General features: G+C 40.6%; 1 protein-coding gene across 2 annotated transcripts; it reads left to right on the forward strand.

The window, feature by feature from the left end:
• Nucleotides 1-404: 404 nt before the first annotated feature.
• Nucleotides 405-27,602, forward strand: cndp2 (carnosine dipeptidase 2). Of its 2 annotated transcripts, XM_078398652.1 has the most exons (13): nucleotides 405-573; nucleotides 5,054-5,150; nucleotides 9,230-9,319; nucleotides 11,563-11,706; nucleotides 11,950-12,112; nucleotides 16,926-17,014; nucleotides 17,179-17,379; nucleotides 18,523-18,607; nucleotides 19,396-19,556; nucleotides 20,906-21,070; nucleotides 22,431-22,572; nucleotides 24,443-24,590; nucleotides 27,163-27,602. In XM_078398652.1, exons 3-13 carry the CDS (start codon nucleotides 9,260-9,262, stop codon nucleotides 27,227-27,229), a joined length of 1,425 nt encoding a protein of 474 aa, XP_078254778.1. In that variant the 5' UTR covers nucleotides 405-573; nucleotides 5,054-5,150; nucleotides 9,230-9,259; the 3' UTR covers nucleotides 27,230-27,602. The 2 variants fall into 2 exon arrangements, with proteins under 2 accessions (XP_078254778.1, XP_078254777.1); XM_078398651.1 differs by lacking the exon at nucleotides 5,054-5,150.

Here is a 27,602-nt window from a genome sequence, read left to right on the forward strand (position 1 = left end):
AGTACCTGGGGAAGGAGTGGTTTGGGTGGGAAGGGATGAGTTTGGTGGAAATGGAAAAATGTTACTGGTGATGGGATCAAGTTGGGGTTAGTAGGGAGAGATAGATCAGCCATGATGAGTAGACTTGATGGGCCGAATTCTACTCCTATGATCTCCAGAAACCACACAACGAAAAAAACACAGAACGGGGCCATTTGGCTACTGGGGTGTGGACATGTTTTTGAATGCCTTTAATTGGCCCCGGTCCCTCTGTCTTGCTGCTTCGCAAATTGCTCATTTTTAATTCACGTTTCAATTATGTTTTGAAAGATACTATTTATTCTGCTTCTGTCACGTGGAGCGAATGCGCAGAGTGCGTTGACGGGAGCTATATTTTCTAGAGGCCAAGAAAGCGTCCGTTATTCTACCGGTTTGTGCTGTCGTGCAAAGCAAGGCTTGGTGTGTCCTTCCTCCCCTCGCCAGCACCGGCTTGCAGTGACTAGTCTTCGTCTGCTGTCAGTCAAGCTCCGCTCCGGAAGGTGGAGCGTGCTCGGTGTTTGTTTCGCCCGGGTCCCGTTCCAATTTGGAACGCAGGTGAGTGCGGGGCAGCGAGTAACAGGATGCACCTGAGCGCTGGCAATGAGTGTGGAGGCACCTCCTTAACCCTTGCATGTCTGCAAGCTTGCGCTCATTAACCAGAAATCAAAGTTGCAGCGAAACGATGCGGCTTTTGCGACTAGAGGGTGTTTTGGGGGTCAATTTCCAGGAAAACATAGAAAAATAGGTGCAGGAGTAGGTCATTCGGCTCTTCGAGCCATTCACCGCCATTCAGAAATTTAGAATTCAACACAGGACAAAGGGGTTAATTAAGAGGGAGGGAGGGAGGGAGGGAGGGAGGGAAGGGGGGATAGAGCATGGGAGAAAGCTTGCGGGGAATATAAAAACTGACTCTAAAAGTTTCTTTAGATATGTAAAAAGGAAAAGATTCGTGAAGACAATTGTAGGTCCCTAACAATCAGAGACAGGTGAATTTATAATGGGGAAACAAAGAAATGGCTCAACAGTTAAACACGAAGGAAGACAGAAACAGTCTCCCAGAAATACAAAGAAACTGTGGATCTAGTGCGAGGGAGGAACTGAAGGAAATTCACATTAGTCAGGAAATGGTGTTAGGTAAACTGTTGGGATTGATGGCAGATAAATCCCTAGGGCCTGATGGTCTGCATCCCAGAGTATTCAAGGAGGTGGCCCTAGAAATCGTGCATGCATTGGTGATCATTTTCCAATGTTCTAGAGCCTCTGGATCAGTTCCTGTGGTCTGGTGGGTAGCCAATGTAATCCCACTTTTTAAGAAAGGAGGGAGAGAGAAAACAGGGAATTATAGACCAGTTAGCCTGGCATCTGTATTAGAGAAGATGCTTGAGTCGAATATTAAAGATATAATAGTAGTGCATTTGGAAAGCAGTGACAGGATCAGTCAAAGTCAGCATGGATTTGTGAAGGGGAAATCATACTTGTCTAAACGTATGGAATTTTTTGATGATGTAACAAGTAGAATGGATAAGGGAGAGCCAGTGGATGTGGTGTATCTGGACGTTCAAAATGCCTTTGACAAGGTCCCACACAAGAGATTAGTGTGCAAAATTAGAGTGCATGGTATTGGGAGTAGGGTATGGACATGGATAGAGAACTGGTTGGCAGACAGGAAGCAAAGAGTAGGGATCAACAGGTCCTTTTCAGAATGGCCGGCAGTGACTAGTGGGTTGCCACAAGGCTCAGTGCTGGGACTCCAGTTATTTACAATATATATTAACAATTTAGATGAAGGAATTAAATGCAACATCTCCAAGTTTGTGGATGACACAAAGCTGGGTGGCAGTGTGAGCTGTGAGGAGGGTGCTATGAGGCTGCAGAGTGACTTGGTTGGGTGAGTGGGCAAATGCATGGCACATGCAGTATAATGTGGATAAATGTGAGGTTATCCACTTTGGTGGCAAGAACAAGAAGGCAGATTATTATCTGAATGGTGTCAGATTAGGAAAAGGGTAGGTGCAATGAGACCTGGGTGTCCTTGTACATCAGTCACTGAAAGTAAGCACGCAGATACAGCAGACAGTGAAGAAAGCAAATGGCATGTTGGTCTTCATACTATGAAGTCCAAAGCATGAGGATTTTAGTATAGAAACAAAGAGGTCCTACTGCAGGAGACTGCACCTGGAGTATTGTGTGCAGTTTTACACACAATTCTGGTCTCCTAATTTGAGGTAGGACATTCTTGCTATTGAGGGAGTGCAGCGTAGGTTCACCAGGTTCCCGGGATGGCGGGACTGACATATGAAAGAATGGATCGACTGGGCTTGTATTCACTGGAATTTCGAAGGATGAGAGGGGATCTTCTAGAAACATATAAAATTATTAAGGGATCAGACAGGCTAGATGCAGGAACAATGTTTCTGATGTTGGAGTCCAGAACAAGGGATCTTGGAGTACAGGTAAACAGTTCCTTGACATCACAAGTAGATAGGGTGGCCCTATTGCCAGAGTTGTGCATGTTCTTGCTCGACTGTAAAATATTACAGTTGTGCAAGACCGTGGTGCGGCCACATTTAGAGTGTTGTGTTCAGTTTTGGTCACCCTGTTATAGGAAAGCTATTGTTAAGCTGGATAGGTTGCAGAGAAAATTTACAAGGATGTTGCCTGGCCTCGAGTACCTGTACTCCTAGATCCCTCGGCTCTACAACACTCATCTGGAGCCCTGCCATACACTGTGTAGCTCCTGCCTGGTTTGACTTCTCAAAATGCAACATCTCGCACTTATCTGTATTAAACTCCCATTAAACATTCCTCAACCCACCTTCCCAAACAATCAAGACCCTATTGCAATTTTTGACAACCATCTTCGCTATCTACTACAATACCACCCACTTTAAAGTCATTCTACAATAACACCCACTTTAGTGTTCTATTGCAGAAAGAAACGGGGGCTTTAAGATCTTCATGATGATGTAGTTGGACATCCATCATGAAGATGGGGCTGAGGTGACTAGGGGATTGGATGCTGTCAAAATGGTGGAGAGGCTTTGACATATTCCAGATGTAGGTGGGAAAAGACTGGATAAGGGGAGATCTCCTGATCTGATAAGATCTGTGACAGTGCGGGAGACAGTGAACTAGTGTTTATTGGGGCTATGGGGTAGGTATGATGAGGTGAGCAAGAACTGCCATCTTGTCTCTGACCTTGGATTTGTGGGTTTGATGCCCAGATTAAGATTGATACAAATTGAGTGGAATGCTGTGCTTTCGAATTTGGTGAAGTTGGATGGGGTAAAGGGAGTGGAGAGATTGAGGGTTCTTCCACACTTTCCTACAGTAACAGCACAAGCTGCAAATCCTGTACTTTCATCTTTTCCTTCCCCATCATCAAAGGATCCAAATCGTCTTTCAGTCTAGTGTACTGCAATCCGTGTACACCATGTGGTGTCTACGGCTTTGGGAAACTAGATATAGCCAAGTGATTGCTTTGCAGAGCTTCTGTTCTTGACCTTCAACGACCTTCCAATTCTCACTGCTTTAATTCATCATCTGTGACCTCCTGCACTGTTATAATGAGGCCCAATACAGGTTTTGCATAATATTTTCCAAATGGGGAAGGTTGCAGTATTCTGGATTCAGTCCCAACTTTTACAAATTTAGTTAAGTTGTTTTCTCTGTAACGGAAGTAAGCAGTTCTGATGTAAATCATTAGCCTGCGATGTAGACTTGGCTTTTCATTAGTACAGTCTGACCTAAGTGTGTCCCACAGCCCTGCTATTTCCAATACATAACACAAGTAATGCAAGTGCCTCTTAACTGCCCTCTTTAGCCCCTTTAACATGGTCGCACCCTATTAGAGATATTCCATTTGTCTAATTCGTCCCTTTTGCTCCTCCTCTGCTCTTAAAACTATTCTTTTGTTATTGTTTATCTATTTTTCCTAGTTCTGACAAGGGATCTCTGGAACCTTAACTCTGTTTATCTTTCCACAAATGATGCTTGTCTTGTGGAGTCTTTCCAGTGTTTTATATCTAAAACTCCAGCGATCTAGCTGTTGCTCAAAAGAATAAAGTTCACCTTGATTTTTGCAGTTTAATGGATTTTCGCCATCTTGCTGTCTTTTACAACTATTCAGTTATCTAAATCTTAGAGCATTGTGTCAATTAGTGTCTAGCTCTGCTCAGTGGTAAAACAGTAAAGATAAGAACATTAGACCTTGCAATCTATACACACGAGAAATGTAATCATTTTATTAGTCATTTCTTTGATCTAAATATTTACCAGCATGGCAAAATACTGCAGATAAGCATTGTGGGAGAAAAATTTGAAAGATTACTGGTAAATGATTGAAGAACACTTATTGGAGACACAAGAAACTGCAGATGCTAAAATCTTGTTCAAAACACAAATTGCTGGAGGAACTCTACAAGTCAGGCAGGATTTGGGGTGGGAATTGACAGACAACATTTTAGTTTGGGACCCCTCTTCAGACTCTTATATCAGTACATAATCTGCCCCTGTGATGGAGACGGGATATCGAGAAAGGGGAGAGAAGTATCCGAGATGATCCAAGCGAGGGCAGGGTGATCGTTATTTTTAAAGTTGATGAAATCAAAGAGTTTGACATGGGTGCAGGAGGCAGCTCCAATGTAGTAGTTGAGATAGTGGGTGAAAGAGTTTGGGAGCGGTGTCAGGGTACATTTGGAACAAGAAGTGCTCAAGGTAACCAACAAAGTGACGGGCACAGCTGAGGCCCATGCGAGTGCCCATGGCTACACCTGTGACTTGAAAAAATTGAGGAGTCAAAAGAGAAGTTGTTAAGGGTGAAAACAACTTCCACCAGGTGGAGGAGAGTGTTATTTGAGGGGAACTAGCTAGTTGAGAAGAACACTTATTGTTTGGCTTGCCAGAAACAATGACTGAATTCTGTAAGGTTTACATTGAGAATTTTAATGAAAGTTTATAAAAGAGTGGCAGCATTTTTAATAATGTGATTACTTTGCAAGGAAATCTTACTCTCTGACCCATTCCTATTTCCTAGTGGCACAATTCTGATTCTCCATCCTCAATGAAGGGAGGAACCAGCATGTGATTGCCAAAGAATAGACTGAAGTATTTGTAACCATGTTCAGCAAGAGGTGAGGACTGTTAATGGACATGTGTTGAGATCAATCCCCATATTATGGTCAGGGAGGTGGTGGACATCCTAAGGCATATGAAGATAGATAAATCTCCTGGGCATGATCAGATATATCCAAGGACAATGGGAAGCTAGAAAAGAAATTGCAGGAGCCCTGTCTGAGGTATACAAATCATCGTTAGACATGGGAGAGGTGTGTAGGAAGGAACTGCAGATGCTGGTTTACGGTGAAGATAGACACAAAAAGCTGGAGTAACTCAGCAGGTCAGGCAGCATCTCTGGCAGATTCACCAGAGATTCTCTCTGACCCGCTGAGTTACTCCAGCGTTTTGTGTCTATCTTTATGGGTGAGGTGCTGGAAGAACAGAGAGTGGCTAATGTTGTGCCTCGAAGAAGGGCTGCAAGGAAAAGCCTGAGAACAATAGATCAATGAGCCTAACATCTGTGGTAGGCAAGTTACTAGACAGGGATTCTGAGGGACAAATATATATGTATGGGATAGACATGGGCAGATTAAAGTTAGACAGCATGGTCTTGTATGTGGGAGATTGTGCTTTAAGAATCTGATTTCTGAAGAAGTTACCAAAAAAGGTTGACTAAGGCAAAGCATGGATTTCAGCAAGACATTTGGTAAGGTTCTGCATGGTATGCTGCTCTGGAAGGTTTGCTCGCATGGGATCCAGGGTGAGCCAGCTGGTGGGCTAGTGAATTGTCTTCATGGAAGGGAGCAGAGGGTGATGGTGGATGGTTGCTTTTCAGATGGAGGCCTGTGTCTAGTGGTGTGCCTCGGGGATCAGTGATTGGTCCATTGCTGTTTGTGATGCATATTGGCGATTTGGATGAGAATGTACAAGGCATAATTGGTAAGTCTGCAGATGACACTAAAGAGGGCGGTATCGTAAATAATGAAGATGGTTATCAAAAAATACAGTTGGATCTTGATCTGCTGATCATGTGGGCTGTGAGTGTTCTAGCAAATGAATTGCTAAATTGCAACAAAAAAAATTGAAAGAAATGTTGTGTATGTTAATGGAAAAGGGTAACTAGAGAGAGAATAGGGTCCCTCAGAAACAAAAGTGGTCATCTTTCCGTGGTGCTACAAGAGATGGGCAAGGTCCTAAATGAATATGTTTCTTCTTTTTCTTTTACTGTGGAGAAAGACATAAAGACAAGGAAATGGGAAAATTAATGGTGAAGTCTTGAGGACAGTCTGTATTACACTTGAGGAGGTACCAGATCTCCTAAAAAGTGTGAATGTAAATGAATCTCCCAAGCCTGATCAGGTAAACCCAGGGACATTGTGGAAAGCTGAACAATAAATTGCAGGAGCCCTGAGAAATATGGGTGAGGTGCTGGGAGACTGGAGGACGGCTAATATTGCGCCTCTATTTAAAAAGGGCTACAAAGCAAAACCTGAGAACTGTAGATCAGCACGCCTAACATCTGCACAGGAAGATTACATCCATTTGGAAAGACGGGGGCTGATTAGGGATCATCAGCATGGCTTTCTGGGTGGGAGCCTATCTTATAAATTTGATTGAGTTTTTTGACGAAATAACCAAGAAGAATTACAATGGGATCTTGATCAGCTGGGCAAGAGGCCTGAAGAATGGGAAATTGTTTTAATTAAAAAAATGTGAGGTGTTGCATTTTGTGAAGTCAAACCAGGGCAGGACCTTCAGTAAACAGTAGGGCCCTGGGCAGTGTAGAGCAGAGAAATCTTGGAGTATTATTACATAGTTCCTTGAAAGTGGTGCTGCACGTAGATGGGGCAGTGAAGAAGGCTTTTGGCGGATTAGCTTTCATCAGTCAAACTACTGAGTACAGAAGTTGGGATGTTATGTTGCCGTTGTACAAGATGTTAGTGAGACCCCAGATGGAATATTGTGTTTACTTTTGGTCACCCTAAATGGCAAAGACAAAGGCACCCAAAGGCAAATAAGCCTATAAGCTGGAAAGAGTGCAAAGAAGATTTACTAGGATGCTGCCAGGACTATACGGAGAGGTTGGGCATGTTAGGACTTTATATCTTGGAGCACAGGAGGCTGATGGGTACCCTTGTAGAAGTATAGAAAATAATGAGGGAAATAGATCAGGTGAAATAAGAGGGTCCCCCCCCCACCCCATCCCGGGATAGGGGAATTAAAAACTAGAGGGCATGGGTTAAGGTGAGAGAGAAAGGTTGGACGAGTTGGGTTGAGGGGATTGTTTCCGTGATGTATGACTATGAGAACATTGTGATTTTTCTACTGATTTGCCTGTTATCTGCTAAGGACTCAAACAGCTGCACCAAATTTAACAAGCAAAGTCACTTGCATATAGGTTGGTTCCTGCAGCCAAGGTTATTCCCTGTCATTTGTGCTTGTTGTTGCATTGGCCTGGAAGGCTGGCCAATTACGTTATCCAGTGTGTTTACATGCTGATGCAGCTGTACGGCATTGGATCAAATTCCTGACTGACAGAGACTGGTAGTAGTAACCTTTGTGCCATTCGAGTGGCTGACAATTAATAGACACTGAAGATAGATACAAAAGGCTGGAGTAACTCAGTGGGTTAGGCAGCATCTCTGCAGAAGAGGAATAGGTGACACTTTCGCAGACAGTCTGAGGTAAGATCTCAACCTGAAGCGTCACCTATTCCTTTTCTCCAGAGATGCTGCCTGACCCGCAAAGTTACTCGAGCTTTTTGTATCTATCTTCATGGTCAACCAGTGCAGTTCCTTCCTACAGTTAATGTACACTGCTGGGTACAGATGTGTGGTGTAATATCTGAACTTATTCCCACTGATTATTGGCTCCATTCCCCAAAGTTAACTGTGCATCAAGTTATTGAACTTTATTGCATTACCGCATCTAGGTCATCGAGACGTCTGGGATTTACAGCCACCAGTGTCTGCTACCACTGCTTTCTTGGTTACATCTTATAGAAGCTCTTGCTCCCGTTCCTCCACCACCAGAAAGTCTTGAACTCCCCTCTTGATTGCTTGAATTGATTGATTGAAAGATACAGCCTGGAAACAGACCCTTCGGCCCACAAAGTCCACGCTGACTATCGATCGCCCTTTCACACGAGTTCCATGTTATCTCACTATCGCATCCACTCCCTGCACACACCAGGTGCAATTTACAAAAGCCAAGTAACCTACAAACCCACATGTCTTTGAGATGTGGGTGGAAACCGGAGCACCCGGAAGATAGAGAACGTGTAAATTTGAGCACAGAACTGAGGTCAGGATTGAACCCGGGTCTCTGGCGCTGTGAGGCAGCAGCTCTATCAGCTGCACCACTGTGCCGCTTGCAGTTCTTGCACTATTCTCAGCGTCTTCTAGATCAGACTATCTTTCAACAACTGCTGACAGCTTTTGGCAATTTCATTTCCAACTAACTGTGGCTTGTGGCTGCCTTACAGCGCTTGCAGCGCTGGAGATCAGTGTTTGATCCGGACTATGGGTGCTGTCTGTACGGAGTTTGTACGTTCTCCCCGTGACCTGCGTGGGTTTTCTCCGAGATCTTCAGTTTCCTCCCACATTCCAAAGACGTACAGGTTTGTAGGTTAATTGGTTTATTATATGTGTAATTGTCCCTCGTGTATGTAGGATAGTGTTAATATGTGAGGATCGCTGGTAGGCGCGGACCCAGTGGGCCAAGGGCCTGCTTCTGCACTATATCTCTAAAACTAAACTCCATACAATATTAACCACGTTCTGTGTTGTCAACTCAATTGCACCTTTAATGTTGGGAGTAGATAGTAATCCTGCCTTTCAGCAGAAACGTTAAAACTGGTGCCCTTTCAAGATTGGAATTAATGAGGGCTGATTCATCACATGTTGCAATGTCTGCATTTGATTTTGGGGACTATTGAGTCTAGCTTTCCCTGATCTGATTTGAACTTCAGCACTAATAACTAATTAAACCAAATAGATCAAAGTTGAGCTCTGCAAATTTGTTCCTTGCTTGAGAGTTATGATTTGTGTGGCTGCAGCATATGAAGGGTGGAGCTTCAGGATTTCCGGGCCTTTAAAAACAATCAAGTGGCAAAGTTCAATACATTACTCAGCATAACTCTTACTGCTTTCAGAAACTGCACTGCAGTCAGCTCACCAGAGTGATGGCATATCTACCTAAACTTTTCAAGTACATAGATGACAATCAAGAATTGTACATAAAAGTAAGTGCCTAGTGTTTCTGCATTTTATCATTGTTAATCTGTGCAGAGGTACATTTTGTTTTTTTAAACTGTTCTCTAGGCAATATTTTTCCATGGTAACAATATATTACTTGTTGTGCTAATCAATTGAACTTCCACTGTAGTTTAATGGTTTAATGTTCATGAAGAACCCTTTTTATTTTGGGAAGCAGATTGCCATAAATAGAGGCATAATGGCAGTAATCTATTTAAAAATGTATTGGCACCCAAGCTCTATACAACTTGCGCAACCAAGTTTTTTTTTTTTAAATAGGGAGATCATCCGTGACATTCTGAATATATCAGAGAAAATGGGTGTATAATACTTTTTAAGGAGTTGGGATTGTAAGAAGATTGACTTTATTGCTAGGCTCTATTGGTGAGTCTAATTGGCAGGCATATGAAACTAATCCTTGAAACAGTCTCTGTGCCTCAATCTACATTTTTGGATACGATGTCAAACTCTTTAGGACTGAATCTGTGGAAATGTGTTACAATATAACTCATGTGACAGAAGTATTTTGTTTTAATTCTAGCTGCCTATTGTGTGCCTCCAGGCCCATGTAGTTTACCATTTGAGAAAAGATTATTTTAAAGTGGCAATGTCCCTGATTTGGCATTATCTCTTTATTTGAATTCGGCTCTCCAAGCAGTGGAGTCGTCCAACTAGATGCTTCAATCAAAAATTTTCCACATACCTAATAACAGCATAATTGTGAATCTTTTCTCTGTATACCTCTTCCACATATATGGTCCACATTCCTTTTAATTATTTTCTTTCTACACAAAGTTTTATTTTGGTGACCATTCTACACTTGAAAGCAATCCATCGCATCAAGACTGTTTAAGGAAGTGTCTAAAGTATCGAATTAAGCTGCGGATGGCTTCCTGTTCCATTGAGGCTTTTTCTTTAAAACAAAACATATTGAGATCTCATTTTTTCCCAGCTGTGTTTCTGCAGAAAATGGCAAAACTATTGAGATGTTTCTAGTTCATTCCACAATCTGCCACTTAGTTCTAAATTATCCATGACATTCTCTCTAAATTTATATCTGAGTGGGGAAATTCCAGTTAGAAAATGATCACAAGACTGAGTTTAATTTTTGTTAGGTGGTTTCAGCTAGCATCTGTGCATTATATAACCAAGTGCTCTGAAACTCATTCTTAATGAAGAGCATTGCAAAATAATTTTTCAATCCTTACCCTGCTGCTGTCTGTATAGGGTATACGTGTCTTCTCTGGCTATGTGGGTTTCCTGTAGTTTGTAGTTTCTGCTATGTGGGTTTCCTTGGTTTTGTCACACATCCCAAATATGTCCAGTTGTTTGGTGAATTGCCCACTGCAAATTGCCTCTGGTGTACAGATGAGAATGGGGGGGGGGTGGCATGTTGGTGGCAATGGGGGGCAAATGGATTACAGGGTTGGGAAATGAGGTGCTGTGATCACATAGATCTATGTCGTAGGAAGTTTGTATAGATAAAAGATCAGCCATACTGATTGGGAGAGTAGACGTAAAGAATCAAAGATTCCTGCTTTTTCTTATTCGAAAAGACTGAAAAGGCAAGGTAAGAATATAGGTTCTGGAGTCATCCTTGGCGATTGATGTATTTCATCTGTTCTAGTAATGTAGTGATTGGAACAGGTCTCTGTAAACAAAATTTAGTACTAGTTTAAAACCTTGTGGTTTTTCATTTCTGTAATTTATTTCACAAGTAGTGAAAACAAATTTGTTTTATAATTTCATTTGTTTTAATTAGTCTTGTCATCACTTGTGAACATTTCCTTTAAGTTAATATCTGGTAACTATTTATCCGTGTATGTTGTACAGATGATCTATTTTAGATGCTTCTGGTTTTATGAAAAGCAGCTCTAATCTCTGCTATCCATTCAGGCATGAGGTTAAATTTTAGAGGCAAAATGCTGGAGTAACTCAGTGGGACAGGCAATATCTCTGGAGAGAAGGAATGGGTGACATTTCAGGTCGAGACCCTTCTTCAGAGATGTCACCCATTCCTTCTCTCCAGAGATGCTGCCTAACCCACTGAGGTATTCCAACATTTTGTCTATCTTTGGTTTAAACCAGCATCTGCAGTTCCTTCCTACACATGAGGTTTCATTCTGCTGGCAAAAAAAAATGAACTTGTCTCTCTGTATACTAAGTTGAAGATTAATTACCTTTTTCTTTAATTTGTGAAAGTAGCTTTAACATGCATTTATTTCTCCAGCGTCTTGCACAATGGGTGGCAATACCGAGCGTGTCTGGGATGCCAGAGAAGAGAAGCGAAACCATAAAAATGGTGAAATTTGTTGGCAAAGAGATAGAAAAACTGGGTTGTTCAGTAGAGCTGACTGACAATGGACAGCAAAAGGTGAGAATGAATAGACCATGTGCTTTGCAATCTTCGGTCTTGTGAAGTTTCAGTTTTTTCTCGTTTTTCTTTAGTGTTGAATCTTGTGTCGTGGTGACCCACATGCTGACAGCCCACTTGCACCTGTTGGTGGTTTAACAGTTTATTTCACGTAATCATTAGTTTGTATTACTACTTGAGATGATACAATTGTCCCCACAAGTTTCTCAGTTTAGTCATTGATCTTAATATGCTTTAAATTAGCTGCCTGATGGAACAGAGATTCCATTGCCTCCAATCCTATTGGCCACGCTTGGCAATGACCCAGCGAAGAAAACATTGTGCATCTACGGACATCTAGATGTACAGCCTGCTGAGATTGAGGATGGATGGGATACTGACCCCTTCACTTTGGTGGAAAAAGATGGTAAGGTTCTTTGTTAATAATATTTTTTGGAATTCCATGTCTGGCATAAACTGGAAAATCATTTCATCAAAAACAGTTTGTCATGTTTTTCCATATCATCTTTGGTTCAAAACCTTGATTGAGTAGTTGTGAAAAAGTTTGAATATTTTGACAGATCAATGTCAAATACAAATGCAGGACGTTTAATGGAAAGCACCATGGCTGCATTTTGTTTCCAACAATGCTTTAAATGATTTTAAAAAAAATACATTCAGGTTTGTCTTTGAATGCCTCGCTCAAAGGTAAATGATAAATAGTACTTCAGTGATTGTAAGTGAGCTGTGGGCCTTAAGGTTGTATGGTATAGTCTTGAGAAACAAACTAGCCCTTATATGAGGTTCGGTCTCATCTGGGATATAAAATCCTAATAATGTGTGGGTGAAAATTAGCTGCTGTTTTGGTCATAATTACAGTTTTTGTTTATAAATTAATCATTTTTGCTTTTTGGAAACATGTTAAGAAAATTCCCCCAAATTTCCCAAAATCAGCTTAGAATAATTAGAAGAGAACATATGCCATGATTGATCTTTTTCCCCCAATCTTTACTGAAGTAAAGATTAAACCTGAACCCAAAGCTGTGATGTTGTATTATATTTATGACACTATTGCCTTAGACAATTGTTTTGACATAATTTTCCCAGAGGAAATGTAATTTAATGCTGAAACTTCCCTTCTTGTAACATGATTCAGAGTAGTCATGCATTAGGATATTAAGGGCCATGTGAGACTTTGTCATAGTGGATTGTGGTTACTTTAAAAAAAAATTAGCTGAGGGTGAGTTTTAAGGAAACGAGTAAAACTGATCCACAGAGTCTGTAAACCTGGTAATCCAACTTTACCCTCATTCCATTTCACCATCTGAGCCTTCATAGCCCATACTTCTATTTTACTGCATACAGTCTTCTGATTGCATTACTACACACTTTTCTATTTTGAAGAAATGTTCATGCTTCAAATAGTGGGGGAAAAAATGCTGGAGGACTCAGCAAGTCAGGCAACATCTTTGAAAAGAAGTGGACAGAAGATGTTTTTGGTCAGTAGCCTTCTTCAGACTGGTAGTGAGTTTGGGTGATAAAATGATGTTGTCTGGCACATTGAGTTCTTCCAGCAGTTTTTCTTTTTTTGACCAAGATTCCAGCATCTGCAGCCTCTTGTGCCTCCATACTTAGTTTTTCCTTTTCCCCACAAATGCTTCCTGACTGCTCAGTGTTTCCAGGAATTTCTGCTTTGTTTTACATTTTAAGGATCATCTCCACTCTTTTTTAGATTCTACCAATATTTGACCCAACAGGACAAGCATTCACCAATGAACTCCATACTGCTTCCCTGACTTCCATTGCAAAATGTATGCACTGCTTGAACAAGTTTAAAAAAAATAAAAATAAAAATGTTTAGGAAACCATTAACATACAGAATTAAATGTAAGCAATAAATAGACATAACAGGTCATCAAGAATAATTTTGGGAGGTTGTACTGTCTCAGCATTCCTGAAGTTGGAGCCACACTCTTAATTACATTGATCCAGGCAAGGTACAGCTGCAATGTCAGTGAGAATTAACCCTGCGATATTTGTTACAGGTCAAGGCTAAAGGAAATGTCACAATAGACTAGAGGATTATCAGAATGCTTTGCTGACTTAAGTGAATTGCTGTGCCCTTTCTGTCTAGGCAGTAGTTTGGACTAGCAATCAAAAAGGAATAGTTAAGATCTTATTTCATTTTTACTAAATCAAACAATTGCCTTTCTGTCACTTTATCTTGAGTGACTCTTGGAGGGAAAGAGTTGCTGAGCTTGACATTGAGAGTCAACAATTCTCTTTTTAAAAGGTTTCAAGTCGCTGCTTCAGCAATCAGTGCAATTAAATCAATTATTTTGGCTTGAAATCTGAGACGATCAATGGTGCCAATATGTCAATGCACAACATATTGTAAGAATTAATGATTGTTTTTTACCCCTTTATTGTGTTTGTTTCTAACCCTGTTTTGTCTACGCTGATTTAACACCAAGAAATAATTTGGTGCTGACAACAATCACGATGCAACAATTTTGGACATTGCCCAAATTTAAAGGGCCAGTGGGACAACCAGAACTGCCTTTTGTGTATTATTTAATAGAGGGTGTGGGATAAGGGTGTCTTCATTTAAAAGTATGTACTTTCTTGCCTGCCCACGACGCACCTTTTCCCAATCTTGGCCCGTGTTCCTCTGAAGCTAGCTTAATAAGTGTATCAGTTCTTAAAGATTAACCTGACCTGACGGTGAAAGTGAATTTTCAACTGTTTCCATAGTGTAATGTCAGATTTTTTTTTAATGTAGATGTGACTGCACCTAGTATTCGACTCTCTGAACACATTCCTAATCTAAATTACCTGCTTAAAGCAGTCACAATTCTGTTAACACCAGAATTAGAAACATAAAAGCATAGAACTTTCTTTAAGACGTTTTTTTTTGTTTTTTTTGCATGAGTGAATTAAGTACCTGTTGCAGTCAGTGCCCAGAATGTACTGTGCTCCTTAAAAAAGTTCTCTGGAGACGTGTTCTCTCGATATATTGTCCTTATCAATGTAAGAGATCACCCCGCCTTTCATTGTGGCTGAACCGTAGGGGAGGTGGTGAAGCAAAAGCTCTGTTCAGCCAACAGGGGCTGTCCATCATACCTACTTTTAGTGTAGTTTAGTGATACAGCACGGAAACAGGCCCTTCGGCCCACCGAGTCCGTGCCGACCAGCGATCTCTGCACACTAACACTATCCTACACACTAGGGACAATTTGCATTTATACCAAACCAATTAACCCAAAAACCTGTACATCTTTGGAGTGTGGGAGGAAACCGAGCATCTCTGAGAAAACACACGCAGGTCACGGGGAGAACGTGCAGACAAGCACCCCGTAGTCAGGATTGAACCCAGGTCTCTGGCGCTGTAAAGCAGTAGCTTTACAGCTACGGCACTGTGCAGCCCTGCCCTAAATGAAGTGCTAGTACTCTAGCAGTACTCTAATGAAGTGAAGTGAGGTACTCTGCCTTAAAGTCCACTATAATTGGCAACTGTGAATGAAAACATGGCTTTTCTATCTGGCTTGAGGAGAATGAAGGTAGACTGACATTAGCCCATAGAAAAACTTGAAACTTCACATTAGGGGTCAATCTAATGTAAACTTCAGAAGTGCTCAAGAAAAATGTGGTTTCTTGATCGGCAATGGGTCTGGGGAGGAATAGCAGTTGATGCCATGATCCTGCTTTGAGGTTGGAGGGGTTGATATTCTGAAAGAGGTTAATGAGGTTGGGAATTGCTCGTGTTGGGATTGGAAGATTGAAGATCCGAAGCCTCTGTTCAACTGGAAGACTAGGAGAAGTTGGGTATGGAGTGCAGCATGAAGGATAAACATTTGGACTGGGGTTCTAGCCAGACCAAGGACCAAGGACCTTATCTCAGGATTGTCCATGGATGGTCTCTTGGCGAATGTGGCTTAATTTAGTTTTAGATTAGAGATGCAGCATGGAATCATGCCCTTGGGCATGGTGAGCCGCCAAATCCACGCCAACCAGCGAACGCCGATATACTAGTTCTATTCCACACACTAGTGATAATTTACAGCAGCCAATTAACCTACAATTCTGCATGTTTAGTTTAGAGATACAGGGTGGAAACAGGCCTTTCAGCCCAACGAGTCCGCCTCGATCAGCGATAACTGCACGTTAACACTATCCTTAACTCACGAGGGACAATTTACACATACACCATGCCAATTAATCTACATACCTGTTCTTCTTTGGAATGAGGGAGAAAACCGAATATCTCAGAGAAAACCCAAGTGGAAAAGGGGAGAATGTACAAACTCCGCACAGACAGCACCTATGGTTGGGATCAAACCCAGGTGTCCGGCGCTGCAAGCGCTGTAGGGCAGCAACTCTACCATTGCGCCACCGTGGCTCCCCATGTCTTTTGAATGTGGGAGGAAACCGGAGAAACCCCGGGCGGGTACAGGGAAAACATACAAACTTTGTGCAGACAGCACCTGTAATCAGGATTGAACCCGGGTCTCTGGTGCTATAAGGAAGCTACTCTACCATTCCTGCTCTAGTTTCTTTACCATAATGTTCCAAATAGAATGTTGAATAGCTATTGGAGAACGCTGTTTGGAGTCCAAGGAAGTTGTAGCTAGCTTTAGGAAATGCCTCATTGAATTCCCAAAGTGACACATAACAAATTAAAAAGTGACCACAAATCCAGTACTCTTTGGTTAGTACATGTATTTGGCCATGCAATAATGAAATAATGCCTATGAATCTAGACTATGCTTCTAGACCATCACATGTTACTCTTTTAAATAACTTTTATTGATGGCTTGAGAGGCAGTTTGAAATTTGCAAGGTCCCATGGACTCCTATGTCTATGGGTGGGCACACATTTGAATGTCCTGTTTCTCTTAACTTTCCACTCTTCGTTCTAACCTTTACACGTTGCTTCCAGTTTGCATCTACTAATTTATTGTAACGGTTGTGTGAGTATTGAGGTTTTATCAGACCAATTAATAGTATTTATGGCTATTTCATTATAATATATTAATGTCTTAGTAGGGACTCCAATATGTAGCAATTTCATTACCCGCATCTTGCTTTTATTTTGTAACAATGAAAAATTCTTGATTAAGAAAAACTGGTGTAGGATGTAATTTTAATGTATTTAAATATTCAAATATGTGTGTAATAATGATGCTAGTCTCTTCATTCCCAATTCGATAAAGAATTCTAAAAATTTGAACTTTTTGTAGGAAAGCTATACGGAAGAGGCTCCACTGACGACAAAGGACCAGTGTTGGCATGGCTAAACTGTATTGAAGCTCTTCAAAAATTAAAGCAGGTAATAAGGTGTATCTTTAGTGCTTGACTCTGAACGTGCTGTCATGCCTTATCTCTGGAAGGCAAAGAACAATTAAAAGATTTATGCTTGCAACAGCCATTCCTTGCAATTGCTAAAGCAGTAAATTCAGCTAATGCATGGATCTGACTTTGACCTTCCTGCAGGAGATCCCAGTTAATATCAAGTTCTGCTTGGAAGGAATGGAGGAGTCTGGATCAGAAGGTCTTGATGACCTGGTCTATGCCCGCAAAGACACATTCTTCAAGAGTGTGGATTTCATCTGTATTTCCGATAACTACTGGCTAGGCAAGAAGAAACCCTGTATAACATATGGCCTCCGTGGTCTGAGCTACTTCTTACTGGAGGTACATCTTTTAATTTCTCTTTTTTTTGCTTTATGTATATTCTGCGTGTTCAAGTGTTTTTATTTAATTTCTCAGCTGTTAAGGTTAACTATGGTTCTTGGAGTCAATTGTGCTTTAAAAAGATCACTACAATATTTAAATTCCATGTGCAGTATATGATAGAACATTAAGTGTAAAAACTTAGAGAAAAATACCGGGGATGATTGGGTTAACGTATGATGAGCATTTGACAGCTCTGGGCCTGTACTCACTGGAGTTTAAAAGGATAGGGGGGGGGGGAATCTTATAGAAACTTACCATATAATGAAAGGCCTGGATAGAGTGGGTGTGGATAGGATGTTTCTACTAGTGGGAGATTCTTGGATGAAAGGACACAGTCTCTGAATAAAAGGATGTGCCGTTAGAAAAGAGGTGAAGAGATATTTCTTTAGTCAGAGGGTGGTAAGTCTGTATAATTCATTGCCACAGGCTGCTGTGGAGGACAAATCATTGGATATTTTTAAAGTGGATATTAACACGTTTTTGATAGGTTAGGGTGTCAAAGGTTACGGTGAGAAGGCTGGAGAATGGGGTTGAGAGGGAAGTGTAGACCAGTCATGATTCGGTGGCAGGGTAGACTCGATGGGCCAAATGGTCTAATTCTGCTCCTGTTACTTATAAAACCTGAAAATGGTGGAAATCCTTGGATCAGGCAGTATCTGCAAAAAAAAGAGACTGAAAGATAATATTTCAAATTGACGAGCAGATTTTGAAACTGCTGATTTGCGTTTCTGAGAAAATACACAGTAGAAAAGAAGCAGGTGGGGAAAAGAAGGAACCACCTGTGTCAGTGGTAAGACAAAGACCAAAATGACTTGATTCAAGCGCAAGATCCCAAGGAAACATTGCACAGTTAATATGGAGAGAATGTTTCTTGTGGAAGAATCTGGAGCTAGTGCCTCTCTCTTTCTCTAGCTGCCAATACACTTAATAAGTAGAGAGAGGTTCTTGTCGGGCAGATGGGAATGTCACATTGAGGCTATGAATACATCGGTCATCATCTCATTGAATTTCAGACTTGAGGGGCTAAATGGCCTCCCCTTTGTTCCTGTGCATATCTTGTACGAAAGTAAACTGTTAATATGTCATGATTCCAACATCTAGGTTGAATGCTCCAATAAGGATCTCCACTCTGGTGTGTTTGGTGGTTCAGTGCATGAAGCAATGACTGACCTGATTTATTTACTGGGTAAGAACTTATTGCTCACTCCTGGATTATTATGAATGAGATGGGGTGAGGTAATTAATTTAATTTTGTTATTAATGGGGCAGATCTTGTAAAAGGCTCAAAGTAAATTAAGCCAGCTAACAGCCTATTTCCTGTAATGCACTTTAATAATGTGTGCTTTATTTTCAAAACAATCTTCCATTTTATTTCTGCTTACAAAGAGGATGTTTCCAATAGTCAGTCACGCAGCAGGAAAGAGGCCCTTCAGCCCAACTCATCCTTGCTGACCAAGATGCTCATATGTGCTCGTCCCATTTGCCAGCATTTGACTGCTATCCCTGAGGGATAGCTGTGAGAGCAAGTGACGCTTTTATAACTATGAAGTTGAGGGGAAGCCCTTGCCATCCTCATGGGAGAGATGTTTAAGTTAAAACATTGTCAATAATAGAACTGAAATTTACAAATTATAGTCTGCGCGCTTACACACTTATCTAAATCACTTCAGTGGGGGGAGAGGGAAAGTTATATTTGCAGCTGTGACTTTCCCCACAAATATGTTGCTTGCATTCATGAATTTATAGTACTGAGTTCAAAGAATGGGGATATTTCCTATACATAAACCTGCATGTGCTATCTAGAGTATCAAAGTGGTTGAAACCGTGTAAATCAGCTATGTTATAGATTCCAAAGACTCTTCTAATTCAATTTTGGAACCTGTTTATTTGGTTGTTTTTGCTAATTGTACAAATATTACAACTTTGTAGGATGGATATGTCAGTAGTCTTAAAATCTTTTTTTTTTTTAATCAGGCAAGTTGGTGGACAGAAAGGGAAAGATCCTTATTCCTGGTATTGATAAATCAGTGGCACCAGTTACGGAAGAAGAAAAGAAATTGTATGATAAAATAGACTTTGATATTGAAGAGTACTGCAAAGATGTGGGAGCCTGTCAGCTGATGCACACCACAAAGGCACGTTTATAATGTCACCAAACTCTTGATTCTGTGGACCGTTCTGTGTTGTATTTATAATGTAAATGGAATGCCTCCTTTCTTGACAATTTTTCAGAATTGCATCTTTGTTCCCTTGGGGTCAATTTGTTGCATAGGAATTTGACGTAACTAAAATTACAGTTGTGTCCATAATTGTACCGCTTAAATGTGTTTATATTGGCCTGGATTTGATGGTGATGAGCAACATAACATTCATTACTCTGGCTCTTGTTAGTTCTGCTAGAGGAAGATATTACAGTAGACAATAGGTGCAGGAGTAGGCCATTCGGCCGTTTGAGCCAGCACCACCGTTCAATGTGATCATGGCTGATCATTCTCAATCAGTATCCCGTTCCTGCCTCCTAATCCAGATAAAGGATTTGTACTGAGATATTTACTGGTTCGGATTCTTTGTCTGAATTTAGATGTAATTCCAACTCTAATTACTATGTTAAAGCCAAATATAGAGAAGAAACTGTTTGAGAGCCCTGGAGATTAGTGCAAATGAAAATTAAAGGGTTTTTAATGTATTTATGGAATTGGCTTCTCCCATTGGAGTAGATTATTCCAGATTCCAATGCTGCTGGGAGGGCTGTGTGAATGGTTGGAACAGAACTTCTTATCTTGCCTTTGACCATTTGCTGTTTTTTAAAAATCAGGTTATATATGCACGGACAGATTAATCTTTTTTTGTTTACTCTATTAAAATTAAAACTTGTCCCACATTGGATAACATTTAAATAAAAGCGCATCTTGAGTTTAAACTGTGACATGGAACAAAAATTGAAAATGAACACTGTCAGTAGGGGTAGCACAGAGGTAGAGTTGATGTCTTTCAGCACCAGACACCCAGGTTCGATCCTGACTACCAGTGCTTGTCTGGATGGAGTTTGTACGGTCTCCCCGTGACCTGTGTGGTTTTTCTCTGATCTCTGGTTTCCTCTAACACTCCCAAGACATGCAGGTTTGAAGACTAATTGGTTTGGTATGATTGTAAACTAGTGTGTAGGATACTGTGTGTATGAGGGGATAGGTTGTCGGCACTAACTCGGCGGGCCGAAGGGCCCGTTTCTGCACTGTATCTCTAAACTAAATGAAGTGTTGCAGCATATGGCTGATTTCTGGCTCCAGAGTTCGCTGCAAGTATTTGGATGTCTCTTGCAAATTATTTGGCATGTCAACTTGACACTAAATCAAATTATGATGAAAGACTGAACAAGTTGTGTCTAATGATAGAAACATGAATGTTGGTGATCTTTTCCAATTCTTCTATGCATTGGTATTCACTTCGTTTAAGCTGTTTTTATTCAAACATTTTTTGCTTTCAGGAACAAATTCTGATGCACCGATGGAGATATCCATCCTTGTCAATACATGGAATTGAAGGGGCCTTTGCTGGTGTCGGAGCTAAAACTGTCATTCCCAGGAAAGTTATTGGCAAGTTTTCTATTCGATTGGTGCCCAACATGGATCCAGAAGTGGTTGAGAAGCAGGTATTGAGCACTTGTTGTAAAGGCAGTAGATAATAGACAATAGACAATAGGTGCAGGAGTAGGCCATTCAGCCCTTCGAGCCAGCACCGCCATTCAATGCGATCATGGCTGATCACTCTCAATCAGTACCCCGTTCCTGCCTTCTCCCCATACCCCCTCACTCCGCTATCCTTAAGAGCTCTATCCAGCTCTCTCTTGAAAGCATCCAACGAACTGGCCTCCACTGCCTTCTGAGGCAGAGAATTCCACACCTTCACCACTCTCTGACTGAAAACGTTCTTCCTCATCTCCGTTCTAAATGATGATTGCTTTACATTTGTCCCACCACCTTGGACTTTGATACATTTGTGTGTCTACTTGGATCCTGTACATCCTCAAGCAATTGAGTTGATTTTGTATTCTTCACCTAATTATCTATACTCCTTATTTCCTGCTATATTGTAGAGACCCTACAAAAATGTCACAATAAATATTCAGTAAAAGTTCACAATTGCTAAATACACTTCAGGCCACCTATGTTAACATTGAGCATTAATTGTTAATTTTGAGGCTGTGATCAAGTGGATAAAAATGTTTGAGTCACTGACCTTTACATTCACTGCCAAGTAACTTAATGAAAAGCCACCCACTTGCATCAAGACTTCTCTGGAACTTTTATCTCTTAAAATTTATTTCTGAGAATAATGGACTAATAGGTTAAACCCAAAACTGGATGCTTGTTAGGAAATTAATTCCTATTATTTTCAATGTACTATTACGCACCTACAGAACGCATAGCATTCAGATACAACTGTTCTAGCTCAAATACAGATATAACTTAAAGATGCACAACAGCAAAAATGGATTGTTCACTTCCTTTCTCCTGAAAAGCTATCTAGATCATACTATCTGATTTACAATCTGATATCCGTATCAAATTTACAGGATCATTATAGCTGAAATTTGTAAAGATTTAAATCGGGTCATTCTGATTGCTTTATGTTTTGAAAGAATGAGAAATTTGTAATAAAGTTATTTGACTATCACAAAACACATTTTAGCTGATAAATTACTTTGGAAGTTTAGTCACTTTATGCACAATTGGGTCACACTAACAGCAATCAATTGAATGTTTTTTTATTGCTTGATGATAAATTGCATTTGGGAATGTTTTGGCAGTGATGATATGAAATAATTGTATCCTTTTCTCTGTTTCTCTTGTTAACTCTCACTGGGTAACAATGTGAACCAGCTTAGTGCCAATATTCATATCAATAAGTCACAAAGGGAATGCATTTCTTTTGCATGTATGAAATTCAACTTCTCTGGCTCCTATCAATTGTTTTAAAATCTCTCTGCATTTGACATTTGGTCTTTTTAGGTTGTGGATTACATCCAAAAGGTGTTTTCTGAGTATGGAAGCCCAAACACGATGAAGGTGTATATGAGTAATGGTTCCAAGGCCTGGCTAGCAGACTGCAACCACCCACACTACACAGCTGGCAAGAATGCAATGAAAAGAGGTTGGTGGTAGGAATTGCATTAAAATACTGAATTCTATTGTTACAGTTACCATAAAAATATTAATACTTGTCCTGTAATGAAAGTTTTATGAACTTGACCAAGATTTGCCTGCAAAATCAGTTAACGTTCCAGCTAACTGTTCAGCTCTCAAACTGTTTGGATTATTAATTTGTGCAAATGGACAAAGGCAGAATTGGTCACTCAGTCATTCAAACCTTCTCTACCAGCACTACAGTTGTGGCTAATCTGACAGTAACCTGGACTCCACACTTCTCTCCTGCTGTGATTTTTCACCTCTTCATTAGGAATCTATCTCTGTCTTAAAAATATTCAATGACTCGGCTTCTGCAGCCCTTTTGAAAGAGCCCCCAAACTTCACTGACTCTTTATCTGATTCGGTCCTGTAAATGAATGTAAGGGAAGTCTGAGGTTATTGAATTGAGGGACCTTTGTGAAGAGTGTATTTCCAATAAATAAGAATTCTATTCTGCACAAGATATTGACTGCATTCCCAGGATAATTCTTAGATGTTGCTAGATGTTCATAACGATGTAGGCTATATCGGGCTAGTTATATTAATATGTGTAGAAATTTAGGGGTTTTACAAAAATAATCTGCTGGGTTTCCTGAATTTCAAGTGCGGATCTTGGGGAACCTCCAGTGATTGATGCTCTTTGCCAAAGATTTCCCATTTTTTGATCAAACAAATAATTGGAAATGTGCAGGTGAGGTTATAAGGAATCGGGCAATCCTCATTTGTATAATAAAGCTGTTGAAACTGAGTAACAAACAGATTATCAAGAATTAGTATTAATTTATTATTAGGTGCTGAGATATAATGGAAAAACATTGTTTTGTGTTTGTCCAAGGAAATTGTACCATACACTTATCAGAGCAAAAAAAGTTAACATAGTGCAGAAAATAGTGTAACAGCTACAGAGCGAGTGCAGTTTAAAATGTGAGTGCCACAACGAGGTTTATTATAAGATCAGGGATACATCCTTGTCATATGAAAGGTCTGTTCAAGCATTTGACAACAGCAGGGAAGAAGCTGTTCTTGAATCTGATGGGTATGGGCTTTCAAAAATGTGTATCTGCCCAAAGGAAGAGGGGGTTGGAATGGCTATGAATGGGTCTTTCTATTGGCTGCTTTCCTGAGGCAGCATGAAGTATAGATGGGATGGGGAGGAGGCTGGTTTGTACAATGGACTGGGCTGCGTTCACAATCCCCACAATTGCTTGCATTCTTTAGCAGAACGGTTACCACACCAAGCTGTGGTGCGTTTCAATAGGATGTGTCTGTACAATCCTATACTTATATACTACAAAAATATGGGAATGAAGTAAGTCCAAACAGACCAGCTGAAACTGATTTTCCTTCTGTAAAGTTGATGATATTGTTCTGGGCAATGAGATGGCATTTTATGAAGGGACTCGAGAGTTAAAGTGAAAACTTTGGAGCATTGTTTTGGATTTTGAAATTTGTTCGATTTAGTGTTTTAATTGTACAATATGTACAATATCTACAATGGGCGGCACGGTAGCGCAGCGGTAGAGTTGCTGCTTTACAGCGAATGCAGCGCCGGAGACTCAGGTTCGATCCTGACTACGGGTGCTGTATTGTAAGGAGTTTGTACGTTCTCCCCGTGACCTGCGTGGGTTTTCTCCGAGATCTTCGGTTTCCTCCCACACTCCAAAGACGTGCAGGTATGTAGGTTAATTGGCTGGGTAAATGTACAAATTGTCCCTAGTGGGTGTAGGATAGTGTTAATGTGCGGGGATCGCTGGGCGGCACGGACTTGGAGGGCCGAAAAGGCCTGTTTCCGGCTGTATATATATGATGATGATATGCAAATCTTTTTTTTTTAGTATTTGGAGTTGAACCAGATATGACCAGAGAAGGTGGCAGCATTCCAGTTACCTTAACATTCCAGGAAGCTACGGGAAAAAGCGTTATGTTGCTGCCTATTGGAGCTGCAGATGATGGTGCTCACTCCCAGAATGAGAAGATCAACCGGTAAGGAAGCATGTGCTGTTTAAGCATTGTCCTTGTAACAAAATTAAGCTGACTTGCATGTTTTTAATTTGGTTGCTTAAATCAATTTTAAAGAGGATAAATTAATTTGTGGTGAAGAATTGACTGAATTACAAGGACGAAACGTTATTTTCAGCTTATATTTAATTAGAAGGGACACTGACAAGATTTGGGTGGAGGCTAACGGGAGTTTGTGTGGCGCGTCGATACCAGCACAGATCATTTGGCCTGAATTCTTCTTTTGTTATAAACTCTGTTTCATTACCGCATTGCTCCAGCTATAAACCACAGCGTGGACATTGAGAGAATAGCAGTTTAAGTCACTTATCCAAATGCTGTCACTTAGTTCCTCAAGGGTATTTTGGTGGTATCACATCCTATGAAATGTTTAAACGCATGCTCAAGAAAATTAGTATTATTTGCCTCAAAAGTGAAGTTGTGCATAGTCTCTCACAAGCCAATTTTTAATATGGGTTAAACACAATGCTGGAGTGGAACAGGCAGCATCTCTGGAGAGAAGGAATGGGTGACGTTTCGGGTCGCGGCCCCTCTTCATACGGGTTCATCGACATCAAAGGTGGCAAGAAGAATTGAGAGCATTATGAATGTCGTAAGAGTACTGTTATAAGGAATGAAAACCTAATGTGACCTCATGAATAGTCTACAATTGGTCTCTGTGATTTGAGCCTGAACCTAGGAATGGAACAGGAGTGGTTGGAGAATGGGAAATAATTACTAAAAACGGGACAAGATCGTGCTTTTCTTTGCTCTCTCCTCCCTCCTCCCAACAGAGGGCAGCAAAACCTTGCTCCAATGCTCTGTCCTTTAAAGAGGAATGGAAAGGTTGAAAAGAACTTAAAACTATTGCATTAGAATGTACAGAATTTTTTTAAAGTGTAATCCATAATAGGATTATTGTATGTTTTTGTATCTTGCGTTGCTTTACTCTGTAAACCAACATAAACTCTCTGGTTAACACTCAGGAAAGTCAACCTGCCACAACAGCTGCCAGTGTCCTTCTACTGCTCACACCGCCCATCATTTGTTTGCCCTTCTGCCCTCAGGAAAGCGCTACAGGTCCATCAAAGCGCACACCACAAGACTAACAAACAGTTTCTACCCTAAGGCCATCACCACACTGAACTCTGCACTGAAAGCACCCCCCCCCCCCCCCCCCCCATAGACAATATTTATACTGTACAATACCTACCTCTGTGCAATACTGATATATTCATTAATAACATTTATTTTTATAATGCTATTCTGTGCAATATCTTATTCTGACAATGACCTGAGTACAATATCTTATATTCTGATAAGGGTGCATATGTAGGCATAATGTAGGCGTGTATGAATCTGTGTGTATGTGTCACAGTATGTGCACATGAGTGTATGAGCTATTTTTATTTTATTTTTCTCGCTTTACTGTTATTTTTTTGTTATTTTTTATCTTGTACATTTGAGCTCCGCACAGGCAATGTGCCTGAATTTCTTTGTTGCACCACTATAATGACAATAAAGTAATTAATAAATAAATAAAATTAGTTTTTTAACCTGATCCAGGACTTGTGCCAACATAGAAACATGGAAACATTAAAAAAAATAGGTGCAGGAGTAGGCTATTCGGCCCTTTGAGCCAGCACATTGAATGTGATCATGGATGTTCATCTAAAATCATTACCCCGTTCCTGCTTTTGCCCCCATATCCCTTGATTCCTTTAGCCCTAAGAGCTAAATCTAATTATCTCTTGTAAACATTTCTCATGACAGTTTAAAAATAATTTGAATTTCTGGTGTCATAGAGTGTGGAAACAGGCCCTTCGACCCAACTTGCCCACACTGTCCAACATGTCCCGCTACACTCGTCCCACCTGCCTGCGCTTGGTCCATATCCCTCCAAACCTGTCCTATCCATGTACCTGTCTAACTGTTTCTTAAACGTTGGGATAGTCCCAGCCTCAACTACCTCCTCTGGCAGCTTGTTCCATACACCCACCACCCTTTGTGAAAAAGTTACCCCTTAGATTCATATTCAATCTTTTCCCTTTCACCTTGAATCTATATCCTCTGCTCCTCGACTTCCCCTATTCTGGGCAAGAGATCTATTCCTCTCATGATTTTGTACACCTCAATAAGATCACCCCTCATCCTCCTGTGCTCCAAGGAATAGAGACCCAGCCTACTCAACCTCTCCCTATAGCCCAGACTCTCTAATCCTGGCAACATCCTCGTAAATCTTCTCTGAACCCTTTCAAGCTTGACAATATCTTTCCTTTAAAATGGTGCACAGAACTGAACTGGTGCTTCTTTGATAATGTTTTTATATATATTTTTTTAAACTCCAAGTAGTTAGCTGAGGAGGAATTGAGGGGACACAGAGGGCAGATTTCATAGAATTACTGTTTGAAACCTGGATGGCTGAAATTCAGGTTTTGGGTTGAATGTAAAGGGGAAAGCACAAGTGATAGGCTGTGAGCTGGAGGGTTAGAAAAGAGAAGGAAGCAATGCAAGACTATTGTGGCATTTATTTTGTTATGTTTTATTTTTGCAACAGAAGCAACTATATTCAAGGCATCAAGGTGCTGGGTGCTTACTTCCATGAACTTTCCTCTTTGAAGTGACAACAGTCTGGATTGATAGAATTGCTGAAGTGCTTTCCAAAACTGCGTCCAACAAGATTCCCTTTATCATAGTGTGCAGACACATAATGGGGAACAGTGGTGTTATTGATAAAGGTAGACAGTTGTGTAATTAAAATGTAAATAATAAAGATCAGCTTTGTTTCTTGATTGTAATGATAATTTTGTATTTACTGTACAACCAATTCTTGTGGAGCATAAAACAATGTGATGACTTCTGCCTGGAAAATTGGTGGAAGCAGATTCTACACTATCTTCCATAAAGCAATTGTATAAGTACTTAAAGCTAAAAAAATTGATGGACAGTGGGACTAATTAAAAACAGTAGCTGAATGCCCTCTTCCTAAACTTCATT

This window comes from Rhinoraja longicauda, chromosome 4 (genome assembly GCF_053455715.1).
Source record: "Rhinoraja longicauda isolate Sanriku21f chromosome 4, sRhiLon1.1, whole genome shotgun sequence".
Classification (NCBI taxonomy): Eukaryota; Metazoa; Chordata; class Chondrichthyes; order Rajiformes; family Arhynchobatidae; genus Rhinoraja; species Rhinoraja longicauda.